At 38.3% G+C, this 20,002-nt stretch overlaps 2 protein-coding genes across 3 annotated transcripts; both read right to left on the bottom strand.

The window, feature by feature from the left end:
• Positions 1–2,280: 2,280 nt before the first annotated feature.
• On the bottom strand, positions 2,281–4,781 carry LOC146321318 (uncharacterized). Its single transcript, XM_084726436.1, has 5 exons — positions 4,446–4,781; positions 4,041–4,154; positions 3,809–3,952; positions 2,985–3,095; positions 2,281–2,854 (listed from the first exon to the last, which is right to left on the bottom strand). The coding sequence occupies exons 1-5, from the start codon at positions 4,489–4,491 to the stop codon at positions 2,655–2,657; spliced, it is 615 nt and encodes a 204-aa protein (XP_084582562.1). The 5' UTR covers positions 4,492–4,781; the 3' UTR covers positions 2,281–2,654.
• A 5,197-nt stretch (positions 4,782–9,978) lies between these two features.
• smg9 (SMG9 nonsense mediated mRNA decay factor) lies at positions 9,979–19,978 on the bottom strand. Of its 2 annotated transcripts, XM_084726413.1 has the most exons (13): positions 19,443–19,976; positions 19,256–19,330; positions 17,344–17,578; positions 17,160–17,257; positions 16,936–17,048; positions 15,220–15,331; positions 15,001–15,096; positions 14,772–14,857; positions 12,469–12,575; positions 12,264–12,371; positions 11,930–12,055; positions 11,694–11,838; positions 9,979–10,413 (listed from the first exon to the last, which is right to left on the bottom strand). In XM_084726413.1, the coding sequence occupies exons 1-13, from the start codon at positions 19,587–19,589 to the stop codon at positions 10,335–10,337; spliced, it is 1,527 nt and encodes a 508-aa protein (XP_084582539.1). In that variant the 5' UTR covers positions 19,590–19,976; the 3' UTR covers positions 9,979–10,334. The 2 variants fall into 2 exon arrangements, with proteins under 2 accessions (XP_084582539.1, XP_084582540.1); XM_084726414.1 differs by lacking the exon at positions 15,001–15,096 and having other exon boundaries at positions 19,443–19,978.
• Between the last annotated feature and the right edge of the window lie 24 nt (positions 19,979–20,002).

Genomic DNA, 20,002 nt, shown 5'->3' with positions numbered 1-20,002 from the left:
GTTGCTTCGAGGTTTGTGTGTTTGTTTGGGAGAAATTAATGTTACATATCACATGAATGTGGCTGTGACTTATTTCACAGTTGCAGTTAACTATTATAGTGATTTTGATGCTGCAATGACTTCCAACAAGAAGACAGTAGGTGTGTCCCAAAACCATATTACATATTTTTATATACATAGTGCAATGCTGTGCACTGTTTTGCTAAAGGGTTTAATACAGTACGCCTGTGGAGTTCATCAGCATCCTTGCCCTGTAAGAGATGAGTGCAATGAAAGTTAAATTTATTTGAGTAATTGACTATTACTCTTTTTATTGATGTTTTAAAGAAAACAAAAAATAATTTAGAGAAGGCTATATTCTCATCTCAGAAAACATGTGCATCATCAGTACACCAGAACTGCTGTTACAACATTACATAGTCAAATAAAAGAATCCCATTTTATTTATACATGTACAGAATTTTTTTTTTTTTCTCTCGTGACACTACAGCACAGGGTGCAGCTGTGTTTATTGAACATGACATTTCCTGAGGGCAGGAATTGGCAACCTCTGACATAGATCAGGTTTTCATTCCCACCATCAGTCTACAGACAGGTATAATGCATCCTGCATTATATGTGTCGTAACCATTGGATGCTGTCACTGAACAATAAAAGAAAACACATCTTTTTAGCGTCCATATTGTTTCCACATTATGACCTAAAGCTCATGAACACACCAAAGTTGGGGGAATGACTCGCCAACATGGAAAATAGGTTGATCCAAACGGCACATGAATGCCACAAGAGAGCTGCACAGTTAAATTGATTTAATTCTATTAAATTAAATAAAAATCAATTAAATTTTGTTGATTTGTTGATTGTTCTTTGTATTTCTAATTCTAAAATACATTTTTGAGTCTTGCTGGAGTTCTTGCAGGTCTTGTGTCACACTATGGATCTGAAGAAATACAATCAATACACTCAGCCAGCCTAATAAAAGCTGCTAAAAAGTTGTGAAAAATCCTTAAAATTAATTACTAGATGTGAGATCAGCACAAATTTGTCTTTGCTTTAGATTCTTGAAGACATTTTGCCTGTCATCCAAAAACCTTCTTGGTGTCACTCTTCTCTTGAAGTGCTTGTTGAATGGTTGAACATCTAGACATCCTCCCCCCAACACATTTCAAGTGTCTGAATGGGGGGCTGCATGTGAGATTTTTTTAACTTTCCAAAACCAGCAATCCAACAAGCACAGCCTTTGGATAAGAGGCGAATCTTTAAGAATCTCATGGAACTCCCTTTGCTTGACTTTAAGCTCCTGTGGGTATTTTGTCCACTCCACAATATCAACTGCCAGTCATGTGAAAGTTGTCCACTAGATGGAGCTACACTGTTAATCATGTCTCACAAAGTGTCTCTCTGCTCTCTTCACATTTCCTGCCATAACTTATATAACATTTTCTTTTCCACATAACCTACAAATACAGTTATAGTTGGGGACAGGCTGAACAGTTAAGACCTAATAAGCATTAATGGGGTCATCATCTTTTACAAAAACTGTTATAGCAAACACAGGCCAAATTCCTGTGCACACTAAATCTAAAAATATTTAGAATGCATCTTCTCAATGATGAAATTAATTTAGGTGAGCGATCAGGGAGTTAGTCCATCCACAAATTTGCACATGTATTTGTCTCATCACTTTGATATCACTTGTTCATATCATATTTGGGTATTGCCCAGTGTCTGTGCCATTCAAAACAGATATTTAGAAACCGCCATCATATCTTGTCCTTGTTTGATGATATAAAATACAATAACTATCACTAATTAAAAGCCTTGAATTGTTACTGGGTTAAAATAAATAAACAAAATGTCGGGTGGCTCTTGTTGTCTGGCAAGTCTCACAGGTACCACAGGTGCCACAACTTTTACTTGTGAAATGTTGGCCTGTTGGGCATGCATATTTCCACAACTGGCACTGGCATTAACACTGACTTGGTCGCATTATTTCTGATTTGTACAAATTTGGTGGCTCCCTGTGTGCACTTCAGAAGCAAAAGGTAAAGAGCTTGCAAGTAGGATCACACTTGCATTACAGCAAGAAGTGGTTATTCATATTCTCTGTGACTCATGAATCATGAACCATTATCCTTTCCTGTACTTACTGTAAACTACATGTACAAACTTGACTTAGTATACTCAATGCTTTCATGACACAATGTCAAAAGTATGTTTTCAAAGCTTAAATGAGATGGAGAAAGGATTAAAACAATCAAAGAAAACAGAAAAACAATCTTGCAGAAATGTATTTATTTTTCATTTCATCAGTAGCATCAAACATTTCTAATAATTCCAATAAAATGTGCATTTGGGGTTAATAATGGCACTTAGGAAAAAAAGAAAGCTGTTGTGGATACTTCTATGCAAGACAGTTTTATTTTCTTTAGAGGCAACATGCAAAAATGGAAATAAGCCGGTCAGAAACTGCATGAAGCAGACAAAGGAAAGGATACAAAGGAAAATCATAGCTAAATCACATTTAATACTCTGCTTGCTAAACTCTATTTTCTCACTCATCAGTTGACAGAAAAAGGAAAGCGGAATGAGCACTATGAGGCCATGTGAAGATAAGAATAAAAACTGGGCGGTGACACTGCCGTCTTCACCGGTTAAGACAACATGATTAAAGAGACCAGCGGTGTCACCAGGAGCAGGAGGCCAGCACTTGTGCTGCTGGCGCTGTTGCAGAAGTCTCCCTTACAGCAGCTGATATCTCCTCCAATGGCTTGTTTGACCTGTGCATTTGCTGTTGAGCACATCACCTTGGAGGCACAGCCCTTCACCACCGCATTTCCTCCTCCTGCATTAACTGAAAGAATGAAAATATTGTTGTTGTATGTGAACTGAAAGTTCTAATACATCTACTGGAATCGCTAACATCACTCTGAGCTGAGGAAGACTGTGGAACATTTAGATGTTAAACGCCATAGGCCTTTTACCTTTTACTGTGATGCAGTGGTCCTCATTCCCCTCACAGTTGAGAGATGCCGTGCACGTTTTTCCATTGCAGTGATAGCACTTTCTACCATTGGGACTGGATTGGCTGGGCTCTGTAATGCAGAACATACAGTGTTCATATTGAATGGGGGAAAGGGTAGGGGGGAAGTGAATTAGTGTGGGTGTGTTTCCCTGCTGATGGACGTACAAGTTGAGCTATTAAATTAATGGATACACATAATGTTAAGATGTATGGGATTTGTTCATTTCCTGATTAGCCCATAATTTGATCATGTTGAGATACAGGAAAGTCAGTCAGAACATGATTTGACTAAATTGGCAATAAAACAATATTTTCTCTCTCACACGCACGCACACACACACACACACACACACACACACACACACACACACACACACACACACACACAGGCAGTTGCATACTGGATCGTCTTGGAATTTGAGTCTTGTTTTTCTAACAATATCTGTTCCAAACACATTGTTCTGATACATGGACTGGCAGCCTCAACCCATGACATGACATGACAATGTCGACATGACACAAGACGTGAATTTATGACCTATAATGTATTTATGTGTTAAAATGGATTGTATAATTTAGCCAGTAATTCAGACATGTTTTTGACATTATTTTGACATGACACAAATACAACATTGACTTTTAAGACAGTCAAGAAGGAAAGTAGTTTTCAAATCAGTTGTTTTGGCTGATGTAACTACATGCCTATTTCCAAAAAGAAAGGCTCCCAGTGCAAACAAGCATTTAAATATCAAAATTCCAATAGACAATATAAGTCATAGTTACCAGGGGCAAGTTGGGTGTTGCAGAGCTCGGTGGCGCAGCACTTGCTGTTGAGTGCAGTTTTGGAAACTCCAAAGTTGATTGAGCCTTGAACACACTCCTCAGCCAGAGCACAACCTTTCATGTTAAGATCAATTTTTGCTCCAGCTGCAATAAAAGAACAGGCTTTGTAATCTGGGCCAGTGCAAAGCTGATTTGTAATAAAAACAACAAACGAAAAAGAAAAATACCATACCTGCATGTGAAACCACTGTCGTTGCAGCACACTGATAACCAGGTGCAGGACATTCTTTTTCTGTGCCTGTGCAGCCACTTGTGCCGAAACACTCGTAACATTTCAGGGTGTTGGCTGATAAAAAAATAATATTAAGATTAGAAGAAAGAAAAAACTTTTCTACAAGTGATGGACAAACTATATTGACTCCTTAATACTGAAGTAATCAACCTTTTAACTATTGTTATTGTGTTCAATTATATACACAGCTACAAAATGGGTTATACAGTATGAATATGAACCAACAGCAAAATAACATGTGGATGTGAACAACCTCAAACAACCAATGAAGCATGTGTAAAGGCAATCCCTCTCAAGATTAAAAGAGATTGAAAAAAAAAAACAGATTACAGAAAAGAAACTTGCCTTCCGGGAGAAGCACAATCCCAAAGACCAGAGTAAGGAGAAGCATTTTGTGATGGTGGAGCACAACTGAGTTTCAGTTTGATCTGCTTCAGCTTTAAATACTTTCCCTGGGAAGGAGTTGCCTTCATCCTTAGACCACCCCTTCATTCAAAATAAGAAGCCTTGTAAATTTATTCAGAGAGATCTAGATTTTGAGAGACTGTATTGGTTGTTAAACTGCTATGGTTTAAATAATAACGTGATTTATATTAATGCAGCAGAAAAAACAGCCATAATCAGAATTACGTTTATTGCCAATAGCCTCAGTAGCAGATTTCCTTGCTGAGGTTGCTCCATTATGTACCACAGATACGTACAGTATTTCTTTGTACACCTCCATGATACAACACTCCAAATTACATGTGTAAAAGTCATGAACATGTTGCAGCAGCACACAGACAAACAAGGTGTTAATGAATTATACAGTAATGTAAGTTGGGGCAACTTTCTGCATTGTTGAAACAAGGACAACTTTGTGTACTGTGTTATACATTCAAAATACTGCAGACTGTAGGCTAAGCAGGTGGACAAAAACATAAATACTTGACAGAATACATGTAATGCAGCAATTTTCACTTTAGGCTTATATGAAGTTGACTGTTCTTTGTATTTTGCATTCGAAGATATTTCTGAGCCATACTGTAAAAAGCTGCACAAATGAATACCAGAGAATTCAACAACACAAGTTTGCCTTTGAGGAGAAGCACACCTCCAGAGATTGGTGTAAAGGCTTTGTAAGGGCTTACGTTATGGCTCTCAGGTCAGCAGACAACATTTGACTGTTAAAAGATCTTTGATTCTACTGAATATGTAAATTACATTCATTTGAGACAGGTCAACATGAAGGGTACTCATCCTGGCAAACATTTCCATTACAGATAGTTGAGTAAGTAGTGTGTTCAGCTTTTACAACAGCCAAACGAAATTTGTTTACCAGGTCATGAATACAGACATATTAGTGTATGGTATGGAGCAGATGAGGGAGTGAGTGAGAAGAAGAAAGTTATGGTTGGAGGAAAGTTGGAGTCAGGAGAGGCCACACAAAAAGGTACATATTCTTTTTTTTCTTTTTCTTTCGTTCTGTTTTTGCTCTTCGATAATACTGTAAAAGATTAAGACCACATGAAAAACGGGAAAGAAAGAAAGAGAGAAAGAAAAAGAAAAATAAGGATATGTGGATATATGGATATGCAGTGTTTTCCTTTTGCATTTGTTTTCCTATATGCAGCGTGCTTCTGTATTTGCAGCATGTTTTTGTATATGCAGTGCCTTTCTGTATAGGCCATGCGTTTGCCCATGTCGGCCACATGAAAGCCTCATGCAACATCTGTACCATGGGCAGTGGTGGAACGTAACTAAGAACTGTACATCAAGTACTCAAGTACATTTTTTTTTTTACTTTAGTTGAGTATTTTCATTTTCTGCTGCCTTTTACTTTTAGTCTACTGCAAATATTGTGCTCATTTCTCCACTACTCTTAGTAACTGGTGACTTTGCAGAAAGGAAGTCAAGTTCAAGCATTTTTAAAGAGCAATGAAAGAGAAATGTGCTCTTCACGGAAAACGAAAGTTACACAGGTTTCACAGTTGTGGATATCTATTGCAGTGTTTTTTGGGCTGCAACAACACATGCAGAATATGTCTTGACATTGTCTTGCAGAAATAAGCAGGGATGTCTCTGAAAAAGATGTAGTCTGGATGGCAGCACATGTTGCTCCAAGGTCTGTGTGTTTGTTTGGGAGAAATTAATGTTACATATCACATGAATGTGGCTGTGACTTATTTCACAGTTGCAGTTAACTATTATAGTGATTTTGATGCTGCAATGACTTCCAACAAGAAGACAGTAGGTGTGTCCCAAAACCATATTACATTTTTTATATACATAGTGCAATGCTGTGCACTGTTTTGCTAAAGGATTAAATACAGTATGCCTGTGGAGTTCATCAGCATCCTTGCCCTGTAAGAGATGAGTGCAATGAAAGTTAAATTTATTTGAGTAATTGACTATTTACTCTTTGTATTGATGTTTTTAAAGGAAACAAAAAATAATTTAGAGAAGGCTATATTCTCATCTCAGAAAACATGTGCATCATCAGTACACCAGAACTGCTGTTACAACATTACATAGTCCGCCCAATGCCTCATGTTCAAATTTGGAGATGGCCACTTCCGGTCATCGGTCACATGCTCCGCCTCACACCTCACGCCCCACACCAAACTCAGTCACTTACTCACTAGCTCCGCCTGGTGACCACAAGTTTCCAGTCTCCTGCTGTAACACTCTCCCCTTGATAACCTCTATGCCACCAACCCCTCTACTCAGGATACCTGTCCTATGGAAGCCTCGAACTTACTTGAAATGTTCAGAACGCACTGCAGTTATCTCAAATTTAATTAGAGTTCCCCTTCAGTCTAATGCTGCTACCCCCTCATTGCATGAACTTGGGTCAACTCCACCCTCTTCACTTAATCCACATACTTTTAAAAACAGGAATGGTTTGGGTTTCATCCATTGGAACATTAGAAGTCTGCTTCAACATCAAAAACTTGATCACCTTAAGATTCTAGTTTCCCAAACAGACCCTGATATTCTGGTGTTGACTGAAACTTGGTTAAAGAAACATGTCAGTGATTGTGAAGTATCTTTAAATGATTATAATTTATTTAGAATTGACAGAAATGCAAGAGGAGGTGGGGTGGCCATTTTTATTAAATCAGGTTATTTGGTTACAGTTCTAAATACTGTTACCATACAAAAATGTTTTGAATTCATTGCTTTGAAGGTCAGTTTAGGGCCTAGTAACTTAGTTGTGATTGGGATTTATAGACCTCCGTCTGCTGAACCTGATGCCATTGATAAATTGGCTGATTTAATCTCTCAATATAGTAATTCAGAGATTATAATTTTGGGTGATTTTAACCTCAATTGGTTAACTAGTGTATCTGCTTATTGGAGGGAGGTCTGTGATAATCTCAACCTAATTCAGCTGATTTCTGACCCCACTAGGCCTAACCTAAAAAACAATTCAAAGTCAACTTTAATAGACATGATTTTGTCTAACAGGAGTGATAAAATTGTTGCTTCTGGTGTCTTTGACCTTGGAATAAGTGACCATTGCCCCATAGCTTGTATTAGGGATACGAGATTGCAAAGAACTAAACCACAAATTGTTCTGAGGAGAAATCTCAGAAATTTTAATGAACAGGCCTTCTTACATGATCTTTGTCATAGTAATATTTTAACCACATTACAAATCCCAGATGTTGAATTAGAATTGGATCATTTTATAAACACCTTCAACTTAGTTGTTAACAAACACGCCCCTTTCAAGAAGCAAAGAATCAAAGACAGATCAAGTCCTTGGTTCACCTCTGAGCTCTCATCCTTGTACCAATTGAAGAATAAAACCTGGGCTTTAGCTAGAAAATCTGGGGATCCCTCCCACTGGCTTGCTTTTAGGCAGCTAAGAAATAAACTTACATCATTTGTGAGGAAAGCTAAATCTGATTATTATTTAAATACCATCTCTAGCTGTTCTTCAAACCCAGCTAAATTTTGGAAGGTAGTGAATCCCTCTAAAAATAAACATACTGTTTCTCTGCCCTCACATGTAACCTCCGGCCAGCAAATAATAACAGATCACTTGGAAATATGCACAGCTTTTAATGAGCATTTTGCAGCAGCAGGTCATCTTTTCAAAAATCGGAATATGGATTCTGGGGAATCTATAAATTGTCCAGAATCTGATGTCTCAGTATGCACTGTAAGACACATTCCTCAGTTTACTCTCCAACTTTTCACCCCTAATCAAGTTACTGGAGCACTTCTTGCCATCGACTCCAAGAAAGCAACTGGAGAGGACAGCCTAGACCCTTTCTTTCTCCGGCTTTCTGCTTTGATGATCTCAGAATGTGTTACACATATTTTTAATTTAACCATCTTATCAGGTACAATTTCCAAAGTATGGAAGGTTGCGCATCTTATTCCATTGCATAAAGGAGGAGATATTAATGATCTTAATAACTACAGACCTATATCTAAATTATCATGTCTGTCTAAAATACTTGAATTGTTAGTAAATAATCAATTGAAGTCTTTTTTAACTGCATATTCTGTACTGAGCCCGCACCAGTCCGGTTTTAGAACTAATCACAGTACGATCTCTGCAACATCTCTAATTTTAAATGATATTGTGTCTGCAGTAGACGATCAGAAATATTGTGCTGCTCTGTTTGTCGACCTTTCAAAGGCTTTTGACACAGTCGATCATTCCCTGCTTTTAAACAGACTGTCAAGTATTGGATGTGATGCTAACACTCAAAGATGGTTCCACAATTACCTCTCAGGTAGACAGCAGTGTGTAAAAGCAGGTAATGCCCAATCTGCATTTTTATCAATAACAAAAGGTGTTCCTCAAGGTTCAATTTTAGGGCCTATCCTATTTACAATCTACATTAATGACATTGTTCAGGCCCTAACTACTTGCACGGTTCATTTATATGCTGATGATACCATTTTATACTGTTGGGCGGATTCAATACAGCTGGTCATCGACAAGCTGCAATCTTCATTCAATGCTCTTCAGGAGGCACTCATTGGCCTCAAACTCATGTTAAATGCAGAAAAAACAAAATATATGGTATTTACAAAATCTAGGAAAATTGATTACAGTTCATGTCAGATCAGCACTTTATCAGGCACAGCTATCGAAAGAGTCCCACACTACAAATACCTGGGCATCTGGATTGATGACAAACTCACTTACAAAGTTCACATTAATAATCTGGCTAAACAACTGCGGACAAAACTTGGTTTTCTCTACAGAAACAAGTCTTGCTTCCCAATGTTTTGTAGGAAAAGAATTGTTGAATCTGTTTTACTCCCTGTTCTTGACTATGGTGATGTGATTTATAGACACGCTGCTGTTACAACCCTTAAGCCCCTGGATGCAGTTTACCACTCTGCTCTTAGGTTAATCACCGGCGATATCTACAGTACCCATCACTGCATTCTGTATAACAAAGTTTGCTGGCCGTCTCTCTCTGTGAGACGAGACCATCATTGGTATTTATTTATTTACAAAGCGCTCCTTAACAAACTACCAACCTACCTTGCATCACTATTACATCTAAGGACGGGAGCTTATCAGACCCGCTCTCAGGACTGGATAACACTTCATGTTCCTCGTGTCAATTCTGAACTAGGAAAAACTGCTTTTAGATTCTGTGCTCCTGACACATGGAATAACTTGCAATGCACTTTAAACTTAAGAGTCCCTGATAACTTTGGGAGATTTTAAAATTATGCTTAGAAATTTTAATGTTCTTACATGCACATGTTTTAACTAGAAATTGTATTTTTTTTTTTTTGTTTGTTTCTATTGTATTTCTGCTTTGTTGCCTAATTGTAATCTCGGCATCATTGAAAATGAGGGCCACCCCTCAATGTATTCCCAAGAAATAAATAAAGGTTGAATGAATGAATAGTCAAATAAAAGAATCACATTTTATTTATACATGTACAGAAAAATTGTTTTTTTTCTCTCGTGACACTACAGCACAGGGTGCAGCTGTGTTTATTGAACATGACATTTCCTGAGGGCAGGAATTGGCAACCTCTGACATAGATCAGGTTTTCATTCCCACCATCAGTCTACAGACAGGTATAATGCATCCTGCATTATATGTGCCTCTTCTCCACTAAGCAGGCTTCCATTTTTACTTGTCCATCCTGTAGGGTGCAAATGATGGTCTCCATTTTCAGAGCCACATCTCTCTTTATGTGACCCGACTGTCACACACAGGAGCTGACACAGCTATTGTATTCAACCGCAGTTCAGCCAAGGTGTTAGCAGAGCAGGCGACTGTATTCAGAGAGCGCTGAAGACTTTTTCACCCCATCCCAGATACGAGCTGCGTAGTGAAACCTGTAAACATACAACCATCTGTGATATTCTGTTTGTTAGTTTTAAATATACCTACTACATGCTATATAGCACATCTACCTTGCAAAATCAATGAAGACTGCAATTAAAAAAATAAAATAAAAATGTGAATGCTATTGCTTGCATGAATATACATTTTATATTAAACAGAAAATAACAAATTACAACTAAATTGGTTACTGTGCTTCCCAAATAACAGTAGTATAACAACACAAAAATAGAAATGTTTTGTAAAACTCTGCATTGTTACTACAAAAGCTCTATTTAAATTCATGGTCTGTTTCATTAGCAGAAACCTGTTACGTTATAATAACTAATGTTACATTTTCAACTAATAAGGGCACTGTTTTTAACTGCCTTGTCTTTGATTGGTGTTCAATTCTTACATTCTTTTCCAAGATTAATTTTCTAATCTTTCTCAGAATTGCTTGTAAATGGCAGAAATAGGGGAGAGAGACGGGAGGACACACAGAAAAGGGCTGTGGGCTGGAATCAAACCCACAACTACTGCAGAGGACTGACTGCCTCTGTAAATGGGCCACCACCCTACAAATTGAGCACACGATTCTTGCCATTTTAAGGAAACAATATCGACTATAAATAAAAATGTAAATGAACTGACTGTGGCTGTGTGGGTGTACAACGTTGTGAGGATGACGTGTACAGAATTAATTTCAGAATTTTCCACCAGACAACCTTTATAAACCATTGTTACATAAACCAAACATTCTCAAAACACTCTCAGAAGCCACCAGAATTCTTTGGCAAAAACAGCAATTTTACCTCATGGTCTACCACTGCTTTAATCTGTTCATTTATTTGTGTTACTCTGTGATTGCCATGCATACAAACTAAGTCTTTAAACACCAACGTCTCAATAACACAAAAACTAACCCATCGAGGCAGCAGTAGACTGCAAGGTAAAATCACAATTTTTGCAAAAGGAGTTTCGTGGTTTTGGAGAAAGCAACACGTGAAAATATTCTTAATACAGTGCACAGTCAAACTAATTTTGCTTCTTTTAAGTGGCTAATACACATTTTGCTGCTGAGCCTGTCCACACCAGTTAATTTCTTAGCCTCCTATGCCAGTCCTCCTGCTGCTTGTGCTGTCCACTATGTACTGTAGGTAAAACACTGACTATGGTACTAAGTACCTGATAAAACCCCACTTAGAACAATCCAAACTATCCATTTAAAGGTGCCCTCATCCCTAGTGGAAATAAATGGAAAGAGTGCAGAGAAGAAGAATGCGATGCTTACCAGTTCTTCTCAGTGAGGATGGTGTGTGACAGTTGACAGCGAGGCATGGCCAGTATTTGGCTGCGGAGTTTAGAAACCATGGTGGAGAAGGCAGGGTGTCCTCTGTAACCCGGGAGCAGAGAGAAGAGCGGATATGTTCCCGACCCTAAACATGACACAAAGATTCATTTTCATCTAACACATTATACAGGAGGACAACTGATTTTTTTCCTTATGTGAAGCAAATTCTCTATAACCTGCTTTAGTCAGATTATCCTCGCCATCATTCTCTTGCACAGGAAGGAGAAACATGTTGACCTCAGATGTCAGATAGTCCTGTCCCAAGCCAGGGAAGATATTGCAGTCAAGCATGGACAATGTACCTACAAACAAACCACACAGTATAGGATGAATGCTGGTGAGCCATGTAACTATTTTGTTAATCAAATGTCTAAACCAGATGATATCCATAGTACTGTGCCAACCAACTTGCAAAGGCTTGTCATTGTCTCAGTGTTGGACATAAGTTGCCTTCACAAACAGCTACGAGAGCAGAATATATTTACTTTTGAGTAGAATATTCTTTTGAACCTTTGTATTTGAGGTGAGAGTGAGCCATTAATTTGTCCACAACCATATGCATGTTTTTCAGATTCCTTGGGCAAAAGTCATCCCGTCTGGCCTTATTCTGGAGAAACACTGGATGAAGGGGAAATTTAAGGAAGAGACACTTTAATTTTGATATCATTAAATCTGGTTATTGAGTGATAGTGTACGTTTCTGCATGAAAAGTCACCTATATGAGGATAGTACTCGGCTCCATCGTCATTGCCTGAAGAGCCAGTGCTGTCATGGCTTGCAGACGGAGTGGAGGGTTTCAACATCTCTGCAGTCTGAAGAAACCTATTGACCAACAGGACATTTCACCTTTCTGTGTAGTAAAGGAAACACTTTGCACATCTGTTTAAAAAAAGACAGGTGCGCTGGAGAGAGAAGACAAAAAGATTGAAAAAGGACTCCCGCACACTGTCGAACTTGCAATATGTCGTTTATTCGTGACGTTTCGGTACTAGACCTTCATCAGGTTTTGCCTGATGAAGGCCTTTTGTGTGCCCTCAGGTTGTTAAGCAAAAACATGAAATTGAGATTTTTTTCACTTAAGTGCAAGGAACCTGGTGTGCACCCAAAATGTGAACAACACACACACACTCTCAAGCTTATTCCATCTGTATTTTACTGTAAATCCTCCATCCATCCATCCTTTGATGAAAATATTTTCAGCTTTAGCTAAGATATGTTCAGTGCCTATAAAAATTACTCATCCCCTTGGATGTTTTCCCTTTTATTGCTTTTATAAATTGAATCATGGTCAATATAGTTTGGCTTTTTGACAAAAAACTCCTTAATGTCAAAGTACAAAGTAACGTCAATTAAATACAAAATACATAATGTAAAACAAGTGTTTGCATAAACATTCACCCCCTTTGAAGTGACCTAATTCAACGGAGGTCCAGCCACTTGGTGCTTGTAGTCTCACAATTAGTGAAATGGAGATGACCTGAGTGCAGTGAATTTGTCTCAAGTGATTGTAGTGTAAAGACACCTGTGTCTGGAAGGTCCAAACAACTCAGACAAAAGGTTATTGAAACGTACAAGTCAGGGGATGGATACAAAAAATCTCCAAGTCACTGAACATCTCCTGGAGTTCAGTTAAATCCATCATTAAGGAAAAAAGAAAAAGGAATACAGCACATGTGTAAATCTGCCTAGAGCTGTCTTCACAAACTGAGTGACCATGCAAGAAGGAAACTAGTGAGGGAGGCCACCAACACCTATAACTACTCTGAAGGAGTTAAAATCTTAAGCAGTTGAGTTGGGTGAGACTTTGCATACAATAGCTGGTGCCCTGGTTCTTCATGAGTCAAAGCTATATGGGAGAGTGGCAAAGAGAAAGCCACTGTTGAAGGACGCTCATATTAAATCTCAACTAGAGGCATGAGGGAGACTCCATGGTCAAGTGGAAGAAGGTTCTTTAGTCTGATGAGACCAAAATGGAGTTTTTTGGCCATCAGACTAGACACCAAACACTGCACAACACCACAAAAACACCATCCTTACTGTGAAGTATGGTGGTGGGAGCATCATGCTGTGGGTATACTCATCATCAGGAGGCCCTGTAGGGCTTGTTAAGGGCGAGGGTAAAATGACTGTAGATAAATATAGGGAAATCTGATTCAGTCTGCAAGAAAACTATGACTTAAGAGAAGATTTATTTTCCAGCAAGACAATGACCCAAAGCATACAGCAAAAGCTACACAGAAACAGTTTAAAGACAACAAGGTCAATGTTCTGAAGTGGTCGAGTCAAAGCCCAGACCTCAATCCAGTAGAGAATTTGTGGCTGGACTTGAAAAAGGCTGCTCATGCCTGATCCCCATGCAATCTCAAATGATAAAATTGCAGTGTCCAGATGTGCAAGCCTGACTGAGACCTATCCACACAGACTCAGTGCTGTCATTGCGACCAAAGTTGCATCTACTAAATATTGACTTGAAGAAGGTGAATATTTTCCACTACATATTTTTATTTATTTGACATTACTTTGTAGAAATCTGTTTTCACTTTGACATTAAAGAGTTTTTTGTCATTTTTTTGTAAAAAAAAAAAAAAAAGCCAAATTATATTGACCATGATTCCATTTACAAAAGCAATAAGAGGGAAAAACATCCAGGGGGTTAAATACTTTTTATAGGCACTGTATACACAAAGAAAGTGTGTGACTTTGACATTAAGACTGAACGAGTGCATGTATCCACACATTAGATGAGCACACAGCCAGTCATTTTCAACAGGTCTGGCTTTGTCCGCATTTGTTGACATAACGACCAACTGAAAGAATAACATTATTGAGCTTATGAAAAAGCAGAAGACAAATATCCTCTCAAGATACGAGATGAAATGCTCAACATTCCTGCGGCCGGAGAGGACATTCAAGTTATCGTCAAAGCCTTCCTGAGAGCTACAATTTTCTTTTATGCTGTGAAGCTGGGCAGAAACTATAACACACATCCATCACAGATGTAGATGATCAAATACCTACCTGTAGAGGTTTAAATCAGTGAACCAGTCTTGAACTACTATCACCACATGGCACACCGTAAACAGGAAGGCAGCTATCTGAAGAGACTGATAAAAGATTGTACAGAGAATTATTATAGGAATTAAAATGATTAGCCAGTCGCCATAAACAATAAATCAGAGGACTCAAGGTATGCTCACATAAACAACTACTGTTTTCCCCCACTGCCATCTGTAGGCTGCCCACTGACCTGCATCTCAACATATGTGTGAGGGAGGTTGTACTCTGGAGGCAACTTCCGATCGTTGTTGATGAGGTGGTCGAGAATAGATGGGCTGAGCATTGGCTTAAAAAACAAATAAAGCATTCTGGAGTCTACTCGTAATGTATTTGTATTTCAAGGTAAAATTTCAATCTATGCAGCAAACTGAAAATACTACTGTCACTTATCAAAATACTTAATTCTTACCTGTGTATCCAAGAAGATGACTCTCTCCTGTGTGATGAAGAAATCAATGCCTGTGCTCTGGTTTCCTCCTCTTTCCCTGATTTCTTGAGTCTGAGCTCTGAATACATAACCCCTGTGCAAACAAACAAGCATGCTTATCTCAAACTAAAGTCACAATATGACCTCCATCACTTCTTCCAATTATCCTCTCACTGACAGCACGAGTCATAGATGTTTGAGAACCTAAAACCTGGGAAGTAAAGTGGGTAAGTGAGTGGGTGTTAAGGTCTAAATAAGTCTTTAAGTTAGTAGTTCTCATTTCCCATAAAAGAAAAGTATTTGATTATATGGTTTACTGGTGAATGGGCACTGTACAGGGCCACACACTAAACTGACTTTAAGGGTGAACTACAAGAAAGCACTATGAGCTGAAACACTCCACTGGACTCCACAGAAGTAGATTGGTTTACTATATTGCCCCCATGTGTTCAAAAAGAGTACCATCACCTTTTAGGTTCAGCTTTAAAATACTGACGTTTGATTGGAAGATTATTATATTATGGATGATGTTTGAGCTTTCTTCTCTAGAACAACAGGTGAAGCAAAAACAGTACAGGTTGATCTAGCACTGTACTAACAGTACTGTAAGCTCAGTCCTTCTAGGTTTACTGTAGTCTCAACTTAGCTCTTCATGAACTAAACTGATATAAGATACTGCATTTTATTGTTTCAAATCCCTCTTACATGCTAGAGGACATTTTCAGTCATTATGGGAAAGTCTCCTCCTCATCAGTGTCTTCTAAGTTTTATCACTCTTCTGTTTTCCACTATCCTGATTTTCTCTGAGTAGTATTTTTTTTCTTAAACCACTTGTGATAAATGCAAAATTATATTTTGCTATTGTTGTTATTAAAGCTACTACAAGGAACTTTCATATCATGTTGATTTTGGAGGCCCCATGGGCAAAAACAGTAGTGTTTCCTCTGTAATAACCACCAAATATAACGTCCAAAAAATGTCCTCCTATTTCTTTTTAAGTGGCTAATGTATGACTCACCATAACTTTAACTTTAACTGGGAAAATGTAAGCACAGGCTTGTTTCATTTGATTTTAAGGAGAACCAGACACAGTGATAGGCATCCAGAAAAACTACAGAAATGGTTGATCTTGGTCTTGTTTACTTATGTAGGTCATATAGAGGAATCATTAAATTTAGACATTCTGACACTAGGGGTATCAATGTCTACCAGTATTTACAATAACAGTGATATTTTTAAAAAAATGAAAGCTTGATATCAAGTTCATAATTGTGATATAGTGTATATAATCTACCGCCTCTTAAATGTACTGTATGCTCTTAAACACTTTCCACTTCTTTCCATTTCTTTTGTTTATCAGTTCATGTAGTTGCCTTTTCACTATCCAATAAGTGCATTTGTCCTCTTTATAAGTTTGTGCACCGTTATGGTTAGAGACTCTCTCTCCACCTCCATACAGTCATGGTTTGAGTGCAATTCATTTGCCAAAATACAAACAAACAAACAAAGTTAAAAATTAATCTGACTGACAGCATTTTTTAAAAAGTTTCTATAAATATCACAATAATATTGTTATTGTGAATTCTTTGAGATGTGATAATTGTGTACTGAAAATGTGATATCGTGACAGCCCTACTTCTCATCTACCTGAGCAGTTTACAAGCTTGAGCTCATTGTTGGTGTTTCGACCAACCTTACCTTTGATCTTCCTCGGGAGTGTTGGCAGATAACAGTGACATGACTGTAGATTTTCCAGCTCCCTGCAAGCCAATGACTCCCACCACCAACATATCTGTCTGGTCCCTCAGATACTGCAGCACATCACAAGACACAACTTATACAGTAAAGTATATTCAAAACATTATCAAAACCTTTAATACACTGGCTTCACAATCATCTAAATTCAGTGAACACGAACTCACCTCCATGGCACTGTCACACCAATTCATCTGATCATCCACCAGCTTAATGCTGTGCTTCATCTTCTCTGGAGGGAGAAGTTTAGACTGGCCAACCATGGCTGGAAATCATATGAAAAGATTTGCTTTTATTTTCTCTGCATGTATAGTTTCTCAGAATCACTGTAATAGACATTTAGTAACTCACGGTCCACAGCGCTGCTCGATGCAGAAGAACCCATTCCTCTGTTTTGGATCTGGTATACAGGCTGGGTTGGTCGCTGTCCTTCCTTCTCCATCTTGGATGGTCCAGGGCCAGAGGGCTGAGCTGCTGCTTCAGCAGGGTTCCCCGGCTTCCCTCCATCGTCCCTGGCTTTCATTAGCATGATGGGCTTCTCCATGACTGGAGCTCCACTAACAGGCGCATTCTGTGATGGCTTGGCCTTTGAAAGAATCCAACAACACCACAAGTCTGTAGATCACATGAGCTGAGGTGTACGAGCTGCACTTTTTGTAAAGATCACTTAATGACTGGGACTCATTTGTTTTGGCATTGTGTAGGTTTCACTAATTTTGGAAAGAATTATGTAAATATTTAAGTGACTTAGATCACCTTGGTCAAAAGCATCTGCCAAATGAATTACTATAAAACTTTCTGCCAAACTTTCCTCTCATTTTCGGTAACATGATGTTTGATTTCACATACTGCAGTCACACTAATGCATATTTTTATCTGACTACCCTGCAAGCAAAGTATTACTTTGACAAATCAAACATTTCTAATGATCTATCAATGTTACTGTGTGCATTACTGATTGTGTTCACAAAAGATAATTACAAAAAGAGCTTAATATATTTTTGTGATCAACTGTCTATTATTATTTTTGCTTCAGATAAATAACAATACACCACATGGGTCACCATGGGTCTCCATACAGTTTTTGCAGGACAAAGAAATCTCAAATCTAACAATAAATGGAAACAGTGATCACACTAATTGCTTGATTTTATTTGTCATGACTTCAGGTGCTGAAATTGTACCAGCTCCAGCTCCATGAACTATTTCCATTGATCGCTCCATATTAATTATGTGTAATAATTAATTAAATGTGTTAACCCATTGAGTATTTGTACTGTTTCCAGATTACAGCCAGCATCTGTTTGGCAGGAGTAGAGTCTGTTATAAGAACACCTATTCAAACATGATCGAACTTTATTGTGGGGTTTTATTCAAGGGTAACAAAAAGTTAGAGCATGGTACATCTATATCCAGTCCACAGCTGATTCTCTAAATCCACATTTTGATTTGAACATTTTTCTTTAGCACTGAGAGCTATGCCATTGTTAAACTATTGAGTTTTGATTTGTAAAAGTAACAGATCAATGGTTTATGTGCTGACAAATGTCATTTACATTTTAAAATATTTTTTTAAAAAGACTGTCTATATGGTATCAAGTGTGATATAATGGTCAGTAACTTACACTGTTGTCTTATCAATGTTGGGTTTTTTTTCCTTTGGACACATGCTGGGTGGGGCAAGTAGGTGGGGGTGGAGAAAAAATATTAAGATATAGAAGATTCTGTCTATATGATTCAATCATTGAAATTGAAAGCTCATTTCAATTGATTTTATATTGGAATTGTGACACCCCTGTTGCATTTGAAATACACGTTTCAATCTGGGAGTCCATCTGGGCACAAGGTGCAGTTTGGAGACTCCTCAAAGGGAAGTAAGTCACATTTACATTTTAAAAAGAAATTCATACAACCCGTAGTTTTTGTACACCTAAAAGTAAGAAAGGCTCAGATGTAGTGAACAAAGATGGATGATTTAATATTCCAGACAGAAATATTACAACAAAACAAAGAGTAGTTCTGACTCTTCAAATGATCATTTAGTTTTTCATCAACAAAACTTCACAAACGTCCAGAGGCGTTTGTAAGGCATTTTGTCAAAGAAATCAAATTAAATACTTTGACATAATCTGTCAAATCAGATATTGTTGTGAACATCAGACGATAATTTATCAGCCCCTAATATAGTTTAAATAAATCTGCTGATCATCTGGCTCTTCTGAGGTAATGACAAAAAGAGATCAAGACATCTGAGACAACATACCCTTTCCCCAGGGGGTTTAGCAAGAATGATGGGAGTCTTCTGGATGAGTGGGCCTGGTGGATCCTCGCTCCCATCCTGAACAGACAAATGAATGTGAGTTACTGGTATTCTTAAATCCACAGTTTAAACCAGCAGTCAGAACAACCCAATCTTGTTAATGAGAGTATGTATGTATTAATTCAGTTACCCTCCGTTCTCTAGGTTGGTATTCTCGATCCCGACTGGGTCCGGACAGATTTTGACCTGGAGGTCCAGTGTCTCTGTCTCCTCGGCGTCGCCTCCTCCTGCGTCCCTGTCCGTACATCCCAGGCTGACTGTGGCCGGACTCTGACATGTCGACAGTCACCCGTGATTCAACACAGCAGCACAACTGATGTCAACAGACAGCTTAGCTAGAGCTAGCTAACGACGGAACCCCAGTCCAGGCAGAGCTGAGCTAAAAATGATGTTACTTTCGCTGAAATATTTTCGAAACTAGAAACCCGCTCTCTGTTAACAATGCTGTGACCATTACTCACGTTAACGTTTAAAGTTACTTAGTGGTGACTTCATTATATCTGAACCCAAGGCGGTTGTCTGTGGGTATAAGTAACATTAGCATAAGCTTTCCGCTAGTTTGTTTATTTTAAAATTCGGCTTTAGCCGTTACAGTACGTTGGGGCGGCTATGAAACATAGACGTGCTGGAAGAAACTCCACCCGCCCGAAAATCTTTGCGTTACCAATCAAACGTATCTCGTCCGTCTTG

The sequence above is a fragment of the Lutjanus erythropterus genome, chromosome 9, assembly GCF_056507025.1.
Source record: "Lutjanus erythropterus isolate fLutEry1 chromosome 9, fLutEry1.hap2, whole genome shotgun sequence".
Classification (NCBI taxonomy): domain Eukaryota; kingdom Metazoa; phylum Chordata; class Actinopteri; order Lutjaniformes; family Lutjanidae; genus Lutjanus; species Lutjanus erythropterus.
The sequence above is the reverse complement of the archived record's forward strand: the minus strand, read 5'-3'. Positions and strand labels throughout refer to the sequence as shown.

Excerpts from the sequence above, each read along its gene's own strand:
- LOC146321318 (XM_084726436.1), bottom strand. The coding sequence starts at position 4,491 with ATGCTTCTCCTTACTCTGGTCTTTGGGATTGTGCTTCTCCCGGAAG. Across the intron at positions 3,953-4,040 it reads GACAGTGGTTTCACATGCAG|CTGGAGCAAAAATTGATCTT; the intron begins GTATGGTATTTT and ends CTTTTATTGCAG. Across the intron at positions 3,096-3,808 it reads CAACACCCAACTTGCCCCTG|AGCCCAGCCAATCCAGTCCC; the intron begins GTAACTATGACT and ends TCTGCATTACAG.
- smg9 (XM_084726413.1), bottom strand. The coding sequence starts at position 19,589 with ATGTCAGAGTCCGGCCACAGTCAGCCTGGGATGTACGGACAGGGACGC. Across the intron at positions 15,332-16,935 it reads ACTCCCGAGGAAGATCAAAG|GGGTTATGTATTCAGAGCTC; the intron begins GTAAGGTTGGTC and ends TTGTTTGCACAG. Across the intron at positions 14,858-15,000 it reads ACACATATGTTGAGATGCAG|TCTCTTCAGATAGCTGCCTT; the intron begins GTCAGTGGGCAG and ends ATCTTTTATCAG.